This window comes from Lynx canadensis, chromosome C1 (genome assembly GCF_007474595.2).
Source record: "Lynx canadensis isolate LIC74 chromosome C1, mLynCan4.pri.v2, whole genome shotgun sequence".
NCBI classification, from domain to species: Eukaryota; Metazoa; Chordata; class Mammalia; order Carnivora; family Felidae; genus Lynx; species Lynx canadensis.
In genome coordinates this window covers 121,438,475-121,450,944 of record NC_044310.1, presented here as the reverse complement: position 1 = coordinate 121,450,944, position 12,470 = coordinate 121,438,475, and the positions used below count along the sequence as shown (strand labels likewise).

Here is a 12,470-nt window from a genome sequence, read left to right as displayed (position 1 = left end):
CAGTAATCATGGGGCTGACCCCCATTTCTCCAGTAATCTTTTTAAGCTACTTGTGCATATTGTTAAGGTTATTCTAATAACATAGTCTGTAATTTCATTTAAGTGGGAAACACTACATCATGAATTTTTCACTTATATTGCCAGAAAATATATGAAAAAGTTACCGTTCTGTTCTTTAAGTCCTATAACATTGTCTTCTTGCCCTTTCCTCATCCTTATGGCAATTATTACTTTACCCCAAATTAGCAAACTGGTGGCCCACAGGTAGAAATTGGCGCCTATAAATATATTTAAAAGTATTGGTCTATAGTTAAAAATCATGAGATTGTAAATTAAAGTCTTGGTTTCTAGCTTATCTTGAAAAAAATGCAACACTAGAAATACTATATGAACTTTCTTAGAAGATGATGGTTTTCTGGAGCCGAGGGACCACTGCCCCTTTTAGATAGTCTGACTATTCCATTTGCCCTCAATTTACCCATACAGCTTAATTCTACTTGTCTATACTCTGTCCCTCTAGGCATTTGGGTGTGGGAGTCCTACTCTACCATAGACTATAGAGAAACAGAATGCTTGTCTCATCCTTTCTAATATTAGATGGAAAGGATTTTAATGACCCTGGTTTCTCAACCTTCTAGCACTTTCAGTTCTACTATGGTAATGGTAATATTGTGAATGTTCAAGAAGTGAGTTTTGGTAGAATTGAATGATACATGTGAATGAGGTACTGCAAAATCTTCCCAAGCTGCCTAGAAACATGCATTTTCTTCTCAACTTGATCAAATGTCTTGCCTCCCTCATTTAATTGGGTTAGTTAACCATCTGCATATTTATTTTCCTCTGTTTATCCAACCTTGCTTGGCTTTAATTGAATGTTCCTGGATGGCAGAGTTCATGCATTTTAATGCCCTTTGTACCATGCCCAGTGTCAAAAAATGCACTGGTAGGTGTAACTGCTAAATACTTCCAATAAACACATGCAGAAAATATTTCTGCATCCTTTTATTTCAATAGTAATTAAGCAATTAAATATATAGATAACTTAATAGCCTTATTGGCAATAATAAACCTTTCAAAACACTAATTTAAAGCCATATCAAGTTGAGACTCAACCAGAACTGTATTAGTATCTGTAATTAGGGTCATTGTAGATCAAAGGGTCTCCTGTGGCCGCTAGAAAGAATGAATCTCCCAGATGCAACAAATGATAACATTAATGGTTTATGCTAAAAGAGATTTGCCTGAGACTTCTGATGTCCTGTGACTAAGCTGCAAGAATGTGTTTCTTACACGTGTACCATCATCAGCAAGTCACTTTGTAGCATCAGTGACCTGCTCACAACTCTCTAAATTCAGAGAAGGTTCAGCAGCTTGGGCCCCTGAAAAGGTATTTGGAAAGTTTCCCAGTTTATGTGCTGTATAAGCTGGAGGCAGTATAGTGATAATTAATAAAGTGCCAGACTGGATAATTGTAGGAACTGTAAAAGATACTATAAAATGTTGTTACCGGAGGCACAGACACACCTGTGAATGTGTGAAGTTAATTTCTGTGAGAAACATCACATGTGAGTGGATGAGGACGACAGAGGTGAGATGTTCTTTAAATAATTCAGAAGGGAAGCTCTCTTCCAAAACGTAAAGAAAGGAACTCCTGCTGGTGAGATAATGCAGGAGTTATTCAAGGAGTTTCTCTTGTATTCTCTTGTTATACATCCTCATCTTCTTGAGCAATTTTTAAATAAATAGTAAACCTCCCTTTATTGTGTAACAATACACCTCTTGACACTGTAGTATTGAAAGACCTGATCTTATTTTCTCAATGTCACCCTAAATTCTGTGCAGACAAATTTCCATTAAGTTTTCCTACACAGTAAGTTAATGACAGAGAAAGGAAGAATAAGAGTGAGGATACCAACCTCATAAAATTTTCATGAGGAATATTGAGGACTATTGAGATTTGCTAAATTATAAGCAATTTACAGAGCTGATAATAGATCAATGGTAGCTCTCTGTAATTTTTTGTTGTTAGTTCCATTATTATTGAAATGAAAACTAAAATCCTTGAGGTGAATTACTGCCAATGACTATTCTGATCTTCTTTTGAAGTGTCTTATACATGGGCTGTATAACATAGATGTATGGAGGCAAAACTCCCAAATCTTAATATTGCCATATAACAGTATTTTTCCCCAGACCATTGCATTCTCTTGTGTATCAGGCTTAGAGATTAACTATGTTATTCTAACAATTTTCTAACACCAGCTGGGTGTCCTATAGTTTGATTCAATTCTAACCACCCAGAATTAGTGTAGACCCTACCGGTTAAGGATTTAGTGCCTGCCCCCACTTAAAATACCAGCTGCATGTCCCAAGTCCCTAGGCTACCTGCATTTCAGACTAACTTGGCTGTAAATTTGGTGGTTCCCACAGTCATCCTTCAGGTTTGATAATTTGCTAGAATGATACAGGAAGTGCTGTACTTATGAATACTCATTTATTTTAGAGAATACAAATGAAGAGCTAGATGAAGAGGTGAATAGGGCAGGTCCAGAAGGGTCCCAGCATAGTCTCTTGTCTCTGTGGAGTTGGGGGATGCCACCTTCCCGGTACATTAGTATGTTTACTAATAAGGAAGCACCTCCAAATTTCATCATTCATAGTTTTTTTATTGAGCTCTCATTACCTAGGCATGATTATCATTGGCCATGCAACTGAACATCTTCCGTCCCTCCGCCCACCCTGGCCTCCAATTAGGGTTAAAAGTTCTAATCTTCTAGTCAGGTGGTGGGCACCCCCTCCAGAAGCTGTCTAGCCACTCTTCCCTGGACTCTACCCTTGAGTCATGTCATTCCTATACACCAAGCATGGTTAAAATTATTAATAATAAATGACACTCCTTTCTCTCAGAAAACTACAAGTATTTTAGAAGCTCTGTGCAAAGAATCAGGAAAAAAGACTCAATATATTTTTTTTATTATACCACACAAACTATTTCAAATATTGATTAGGCTGAGTTTCTTGTCCTTTCCATTGTGTTTTGAGGATTTCTAAATTTAGAAACCTTGACTTCTCTTCTTTCCATTTTTAAAAGAGTTCAGTCTTATAGAAATTGGCCTGACATAAAGTATACAAAATTATTTACATATGTATTTCTCTGCAGAAACTATACAAACTAGTTTGCCTAAAATGCATATACGGTTTATTTTATTTTTTGTATTTTGTAGACTTTTGACGCATTAACTCAAATTGTTTGCCTTTTCTTTGCATCTGAAATTAAATATAATCTCTATTTCAAATCAAATTATTTCTCCACTCTCAATATATTTCTTTTTCACTTCATTTTCAATTATTTCTGATAGTAGGCCTATCCAATGATAGAACTGTAGGCTCAAAATCAATCAGGTGCAATGTAGTTATAATCAAGTATAATCAGTATTTATGTTTTAATTAATTTTACTATAGGAGTGTCCTCTGAGGAGACTCTGTCTTTAATATAAGTATCTTCTTTTAAATACAAGTATGAAACCTATAAGGAAACAAAAGTAGAGACAGAAATTATGATACCACAACATGTTACTCTTTCTTCCTTCCTTCCTCTTTCCTTCCCTTTCTTTTCTTTTTTTTTTCTTTCCTTTCCTTTCCTTCCTTCCTTCCTTCCTTCCTTCCTTCCTTCCTTCCTTCCTTCCCTTCTAACTTGAAAATATAAAAGCATTTTGGTTACTTAAAAAGTTCAGTAAGTTTTTGCTTTTTTCTTATGAAAATATTAACATAGTCTTCACATGATATACATAAAAAAGATATGCTAGAAAATTTTCTTCCTAATGAAATTTGTAATATGGCCTCTCCAAGTGTTTATATCCATCGGAATAAGTATACATACATACATGCATATTTATAATAGAAATCAAAATGCCTTTTCCACAGAGTTATGATGAGAATTCAGATCTTTTTAAATATCTACATTAAATGTCCAAATGCATATTAATGTCTCTGTTATTAAGGTTTTTACTGCTTTTGTAACTGCCTTTTTTTTATTTCTAGGTAACCTTCAAAGCCTCAAAACATTCAGTTTCACCAGATTTAAAATATGTTCTTCTGGCATATGATGTCAAACAGGTAAAGAAGTGATCTTCTTTGAAAATCTTTCCTTGTGATTCATTCAGGTAACAAGTCATAGTTTTATTTGGTCATCTACTCCTCTAGAAACAATTTGACATATCCAATAGCTGCAGGGGGATGCTAATAACCGGTATTGCACAAGAGAGGTTTGGAGAAAGTGTCCTGTCTTCCATACCTGGCTAGCAAATACCTGCAGCAGTCTACTAGGTCTACATGCTTCCTAGTCTGTCTCTTTTAGAGGGGAGTGTGGAAGGTGTATAGCAAATTGGACAAAGTAAGCCTTTTGCCATTTTCAGGACAGCCTTATTATATATGCAAGTGCTTCATGTATGTATAGATTAAGGAGTTTGCTGATGGCTGTGTCCTGAAATGCAGTGTACATAATGGGAAGGGACTGGTGAAAACATTGATTCTGGTTGTGGTCAATGAATTCTTTTGTGGTATTTGAGCATAAGCCTGTGGTTGTAGAAAATTCTGAAAGCGGGTCAAACCAAGGAATCAATTCTGAACAAATAAAATGCTCTAATTGCAATTAGCATTTCATTATTCTGTGTCAGCTCTACAGCACACAATTAGAACAATATGTATGGTTGTTGAGTATTTTGTATTTAGATATAATTTGCACTGTTAAGAAGCAAAGTAAATGTTGAAAGGCAATTCAGCAGATTAGCTTTTGTAGAAAATAAATGATTGGAAATCATTCAAGAAATTTTTATGTGCTTTAAGACAATAAAAATTTATAGACTTAAGACAGAAGTCCTCATATAAAGCATTGAAAGCCTTTGAGGCACATAAAATTTCACAGTTCCAAGGACCTTCTAAGTAATTATTTTAGTCTTTTAGTATTTTGGAATATACATGCACTATGTTTTTAGACAAGTTTATATATTTTCATTTAAAATAACTAATTTACACTGCAGAAGATGGGAGATTATGATCAAAGATCTCTTTTCCCATTATAAATCTTGGCCTTTTTACTTTACTTTTGTCCTGTTCCCTGTATTCATTGAGATTTGAAAAATACATGTGATAGGAGAAAAACATTTGTTTTATAAACAAAATATTACAATTTCCAAGTTTTTAAATAATATTAATTATCTAAACATTTTTAACTTCATATAAATCTGTATTAAACTGATAATGAATTTAAAAACAAAACAGGTTTTAGTAGCTACCATAATCAAGAGTATGTGGAATGAGCAGGGGGATAGACATAGACATCAAAGAAATAGTTTAGAGAACTGGGAAACAGGTCCATACAAATTTGACGGAAGTGCAAATGTAATATAATGGAAGAAAATAGTTTTTTCAGTAAGTGTTGCTGGAGCCATTGGGCATCCATAGGCAAAACAAACACACAAGCAAAAATACACTGATCTAGGCCTCACAGTATATCAAAACTCAGAATGGAGTTGGTCTGTAAAAGAGGATGAAAATCCAACCTACAGGCTGGTAGGAAATATTCACTACTCTCATATTCAACAAGGACTGATATCTAGATTATATATAAAAACTCTCAAGACTCAAAGTTACAAAAGACAGAACAACTATACAGTCTTGTGTGCACGTCCACACAAGATTGAATCATCTATTTCAAGAAAATACAAACAGATAGAGGTAATATGACACAAACACTTGTATCCACTGTGTACAGCATTGTGTGAGGTGTTAGGGAAGTGATAGTATGGAAGAATAGAGAAAATTTTCGTTCAAAATGATCATGGTGGGAAGGGAAGCCTTTGATGGAAATTGAAGAGCAAATAGGTAAAGATGAACAGAAAAGCATCCCACATGGGCAATAACATAGGGCTTTGTGGAACTAGCATTACATCTTGGAGGGATAGCAGTCAGTTCAGACTAGCCTACTGGTAAATAACAAAACTTTATACCTAGTGGAGCCCAAATTATAGAAGAACTTGAATTCCATTTTATTCTTTACAGTTTATACTGAGATGGCCGTTTGGGAGCTTTGATGGTTTTAGAGTAATCAAAGGCCATGATTTAATGTGTGTGTCTGTGCGTGTCTGGCTGTGTGTGTGTGTGTGTGTGTGTGCGTGCACATGTGTATAATGCCCATTAACAAAAACGGGAAGAAAGCAGTCATACAAAATGCAACCACTTAAATGCATCCACTAAAATTATTTTTGGTGTGTTTTATTCATTCCTTTTATCCTCTTTATGTGTAAAAGTAGGTAAACAGGAATTATCATATATTAAGCATTATTTGGGGCGGGCTGGAGTTGGACGCTTAATTGGCTGAGTCACTCAGGTGCCCCAAAAGTAACATTCGGTAACTGAACTGAAATTCACAATAGTCAACACAAAATAAGCTGCTTTAAAGTGTACGATTCACTGCAATACAGTACATTTACAATGTTGTGCAGCTACCCCCTGTATCTAGTTCCAAAACAGTTTTATCACCCAAAAAGAAATCCCTGTATCCATTAATCCATCAGTCCCCATTGTCCCCATCACACCTTTTGGTAGCCACCAATCTGATTTCTATTTCTGTGGATTTACCCATTTGGATATGTAACGTAAATGAAATCATATGGCATGTGACCTTTTTGTCTGGCTTTCTTCACTTAATATAATGTTTTAAGTTTTATCCACATTGTAGTATGTATTAGCACTTCATTTTTTATGGTTAAATAGTAACCCTTTGTATGTATATATCACAGTTTGTTTATTCATTTATCCTTTGAGCAATATTTGCCTTATTCCCACCTTTTGTCTATTAAGTATAGTGCTGCTGTGAACATTTGTACTCATGAATTTCCTGAGTGCCTTTTTTAAATTTTCAGAGTATAAATTGAGGTGTGGAAGTTCTGGGTAATATGCTAATTCTGTGTTTAACTTTTTGAGGAACCACCAAACTGCTTTCCAAAGTGGCTGCACCATTTTATATTCCCACTAACAATGTATGAATCCTAATTTCTTTGTATCCTCGCTAAACACTTGTTTTTTCCATCTGTCTTCTTTTTTTATTTTGTTTAATGTTTATTCATTTTTGAGAGAGAAAGAAAGAGAGAGACAGAGTGCCAGCAGCGGAGGGGCAGAGAGAAAGGGAGACACAGAATCTGAAGCAGGGTCCAGGCTCTGAGCTGTCAGCACAGAGCCTGACATGGGGCTCAAACTCAAACCATGAGATCATGACCTAAGCCAAAGTCGGATGCTTAACCGTTTGAGCCATGCAGGCGCCCCATTTTCTGTGTCTTATTATAAACTATCCTGAGTGTACGAATTGGTATCTCCTTGTGGTTTTGGTATTCACCTCCCTGATGACTAGTGATGTTGAATGTATTTTATATGCTTGTTGGTCTTTTGTATTTCTTTTTTTGGAGAAAGGACTCTTGAATTCCTTTGCCTATTTCTTTATTCTTTTTTTAGTTGTGTTTAAGAGCTCTTTTATATTCTGGACAGTAGACACTTATATGATACATGACTTGAAAACATTTTCTTCCACTCAGTATATTGTCTTTTCACTTTCTTGATAATGTCCTTTGATGCGTAAATTTGAAAAATTCTGATAAAGTTTAATTTATCTACATGCAAGCTCTTGAAGTTGTATTTAGGAATCCACTGCCAAACTGAAGGTCATAAAGTTTTATCCCTATGATTTTTTCTGAAAGTTTTATACTTCTAGTTCTTATATGTAGGTTGTTGATTCATTTTGAATCAATTTTTATATATTGTGTGAGATAGGTTTCCAAGTATAACACATTTTAAGGCTCCTGATATATTTGGAAGCACTGCTTTCCAAAATCGTCACGTTGCTTTATACTGCCCTTAGGCAATGTGCGGCTTGTTACATTACCATCTTTACCAACTTAGAACTGTATTTTAAAGAAAAAGTAATTATTAACTTGATTATCTACTGATCAAATACATATACACATTATCACTCTCTCTCTTTCACACACACACACACACACACGCACACACACACACACAGAATCAGTATTAGTTTTATATAACTATGCAATAAATTGCCCCTAAATTAGTGACTTTTTAAAAAGAGCGTTTATTGTACTCTGTTTCTGTGTAATGGGAATTTGGGATTGGCTTGGCTGGATGGTTCTGACTCAGCATTTCTAGTGAAGTTACAGTCAACCCTGAGCTGGGTCTTCAGGCATCCGACAGCTTAACTGAGGTTGAAGAATATGTTTTCAAGGTACATCATTCACTTGGGTTTATGTAAATTGGTGCTAGCTTTTGGCATGAGGCTTCAGGTTTCTCCCTGGGGACCTTTCTAAAATACTGCTTGAATGTCCTAATAACATGGTACTTGGATATCTCCAGAATGCATAATACAAAGGATAAAGGCAGAAACTTAAATGTATTATATAATCCTTCCTTAGGACTTACCTGTTACTTTGAGGGTGCCTAGGTGGCTTAGTCAGTTAAGTGGCCAAATCTTGATTTCAGCTGAGGTCATGATCTCAGGGTTTATGAGTTCAAGCCCCTGTGTCCGGCCCTGTGCTGACAGCACAGAACCTGCTTAGAATTCTCTCTCACGCTCTCTCTCTGCCCCTATCCCACTCACATGCTCACTCACTCTCTCTGAAAAATAAATAAATAAACATTAAAAAAAAAAGTTACTCATTACTTTCACAGACCTTTTGTTTTAATTTGATTTATTTAAATAACAAAAAATAAAAATAAAAACAGTTCACCCATTTTTCCTATGTCCCAATCCCATGTCTAGCAACTACCAATATATTCTCTGTATCTATAAGCTTAGTGCTTGTAATTAAATTTTTTAATATTCTGCATATAAGAGAGATCATATAATATTTGTCTTTCTTTGTCTTATTTCACTTAGAATAATGCCCTCAATTTCCATCCATGCTGTTACAAATGGAAAGATTTAATTTCTATGGCTGAATAATATTCATATACATATGCATGCATATTTGTGAATATACCTGTTGAACCCCTCTAGTGTATTTTTCAGTTCAGTTATTATATTCTTCAGCTCTGTGACTTCTCTTCACTACTTTTGTCTATTATCCATCTCTGTTGACATTCTCATTGTGTTCATCCATTCTACTTCTCGGTTCAGTTGGCTCTTTATGAGCATTACTTTGATCTCTTTATCAGGTAAATTAGCTCTGTTTTATTTAGTGTGTGTGTGTGTGTGTGTGTGTGTGTGTGTGTGTGTGTGTAGTTTATCTTGTTCTTTCATGTGGAACATATTCCTCTCTTCTTTATGTTGGACTCTGTGTTGGTATCTATATATGAAACAATCACCTTGCCCAGTCTTAAGAGATGGGCCTTGTGTAAGAGATGCACCTTGTTGTTCAACCCTGCCTGAGCTCCTGGTTGTCTCTCAAATCTCTGTGCTTGTCCAAGCAGCCTATGACATTTTTAAAACATTCTCAGTAGTTGAGGCTATGCCAATACCTGTCAGCATCCCAAAAGAGAGGATCCTAGCACTTCGATTCAGGCTGAGTGGAAGCCAGACCTCAGGCAGCAGCTTCTTAGAATATGTCAATATATATATTCTGTGGTGGGCCTGCAAGTGTAAAAGCCATGTGATCCGAAGGTGTACTTTTTCTTCTCTTTTTATTTTTATTTACTTTTTTTTTTTTTTTTTTTTTTTTTTTTTTGGTCACAAAGGTCAGTTCTAATTCAGTGTAGGAGACCACTAAGAAATGAGGATTTGGGGGACCATCTTAGCAGCTGGCTAACTTAGTCCCTTATTTTCTTATTTTATCTATCTATCTATCTATCTATCTATCTATCTATCTATCTATCTATCTTACACGCAAAGTATAATCACTCTTTCTGAGGTCCCTCAGATTTTCATCCATTGCAGTTCAGCATTTTTGTTAAATCAGGTCCAGATCTTGAGAACTTTCCGTAGGCATGGCTCCTTGGCTGTCGTTCTCTGAGTATATTTATATATTCATACACAAAATTAAATGTATTTATATACATCCATATAGATATAAAAACCACACACATATTTCCTTGTTATTTATATCTTATGTATTTGAATACTGGTTTAACTAACATTCTCAGCACCTATTTTCAGTTTTATTACCTTCATTGTGAGTAATGTATTTATGTATGCCATTCCTTTTTCTTTTGTTGTCTTTGTGTATTTTTTTAAGCCACTTGTTTGTGTAATTCAATGATAAGTTTCATTATCTTTTTTAAACATAATGTGTAAAAAATATTTCGCCTTTAATTTTATTTTTCTTAAAAGAAAATTTGAATTTTGTGATAAAATTCATCTTTTACTTTGCTATGTTTTTTTTTTTTATCTCTAGGCTTAGAAACATGTCCACCAGTATGAAAATACATCATTGTACTTCCCCCCCCCTCTTTTCTTGGTTTTTATGCATATATGTTTATTCCATCCTATTTTCAATTGTTCATGATGGTGATTAAAACCAATCTTCCTAAAAAGTCATAATAATGAAAAATACCTCTCTTTTGTATAAATTAACATTGATAATAGTCACTTGGGAGGACCACAAAGGAATATTTTCGATGTATTATTAAGAGGTCACACAGCACAGTTGAGAAATGTAACCTGACTCATGGTTACCACACATGTCCTCAGCCTCAGTTTCCCCATTGCTGTTATAAAGAAGAAGAAAATATGAATTACTTCTCAAACTTACTATATTGAATAATTGCCTGGTATGAAGGGAAAGTCATGTGATGATAATTCTGCCTTGAGTAGATATCTATATCTGTATATCTATCTGCCTACCTACCTATTTATATATGGTGGATTTTTATTTTTTGTATTGGATCATTTCTCTGATCACTAATTTTTCTATTACCCTGTTTCTTCTTTGACAACTAGTTAAATAAGAGATTGCAGTAGAGGGGACAAATTTTTGTTGAGCACTCATATTGTTCCTATCATATGGGAAATGTGTGTATCAATTTAAACCTCCCAATGTTCTTGCTCGTTGGCCAGTGATAAAATTTTTAACAGAGGTAGGAGACTTGGAAATCTAACTAACTTAATGGCCCCACCTCACCATTTCAACATTGGGACACTATCCCATCTTTCTAGGTCCAAAGCCCCTGGTCTTTTGATCACACAGCCATTTTGAAAGTCTTTATATATCTTCATAGCTTTATTCTGTATGCTGGAATAATTATTTTCTCATTCATTTGAAATCATATCAACTGTTCTAATTAAGTAATTGCAAGACAAATGGTACTTTTATTTGCAATGTTCATGCAGCATTTATTATGCTTCTCCAGCCTTGTGGTTTACATTTCATTTTTGTATCTGCTTCTTAGAAGGTTTTTTTTTGTTTCTTTTTTTTTTCCAACTGTGGAATGAATTTTTATGCCATAATTTGAAAATGGTAAAAAAAAAAAGAAGAAATTATGTTAATGATCAGATTATTTGTGGTTAAAAATTGGCTAGTCTTTAGCATTTCTTGTATTAGGCAACATTATTTTTTGTTATTTGAGTCATAAGTCATAAATAGTTTCAATTTAAACATTTAAATACATTTATTTTATTTTTTTAATGCTTATTTTTGAGGGGGGGAGGGGCAGAAGGAGAGGGAGACAGAAAACCTGAAACCTTCTCCACACTGTCAGTGCAAAGCCCATCGTGGGGCTCAAACCATCAGTGCAAAGCCCATCTTGGGGTTTGACCCATGAACCCTGAGATCACATCATGACCTGAGCTGAAGTCAGACATACTAAGCTATACCTAGGCATCCCCAAATCCAGTTTATTTTATTTATTTTCACAATATTTGAAACTATTGGTCCATTTAAATTATTTAACAATTGCATGGGGCACCTTGGTGACTCATTCAATTGAGCGCCTGACTTCTGCTCAGGTCATGATCTCCCGGTCGGTTGGTGGGTTTGAACCCTGCATCAGGCTCTGTGCTGGCAGCTCAGAGCCTGAAGCCTGCTTTGGAGTCTGTGTCTCCCTTGCTTTCTCTCTTCCCCTTACCCACTCATGCTTTGTGTCTCTTTTGCTTTGCCCCTCCCCCACTCATGCTCTGTGTATCTCTCTCTCTCTCAAAAGTAAACATTAAAAAATATACAAATTATTTAACAATTACATTTTTGAGCCATCCTTGAGAAATCAGTAGTGTTTTTATATACACATTTTTTAAGACAAACAAGTAGAAAGAAGTATTTAAACTCATTTTCATTTGTAGTTTCCTTATTGTTTGGATTAAAAATTCACATTAAATGGACTAATTAATAGTTAAATTAACCATTTATTTTACATTAACTCCCTTTCTTACTGTGTCTTATGTTTGAGGTCAGAAACTTTAATTAAATTTACTGTCATTTTAGCATAATTAGAACTGTCCTTTATGCATGATGGGCCATGTCTTGAGAATAAGC

The 12,470-nt window shown here is 34.9% G+C and overlaps 1 protein-coding gene across 1 annotated transcript in view; it reads left to right on the top strand.

Annotated features, from left to right (window-relative positions):
* The window catches only part of DPP10 (dipeptidyl peptidase like 10), a 502,021-nt gene that overhangs the window by 189,416 nt on the left and 300,135 nt on the right, over positions 1-12,470 (top strand). The window contains exon 5 of the mRNA XM_030323703.1: positions 4,042-4,116. Coding sequence (XP_030179563.1) covers positions 4,042-4,116 — 75 coding nt within the window. The remainder of the gene's footprint in view (positions 1-4,041; positions 4,117-12,470) is intronic.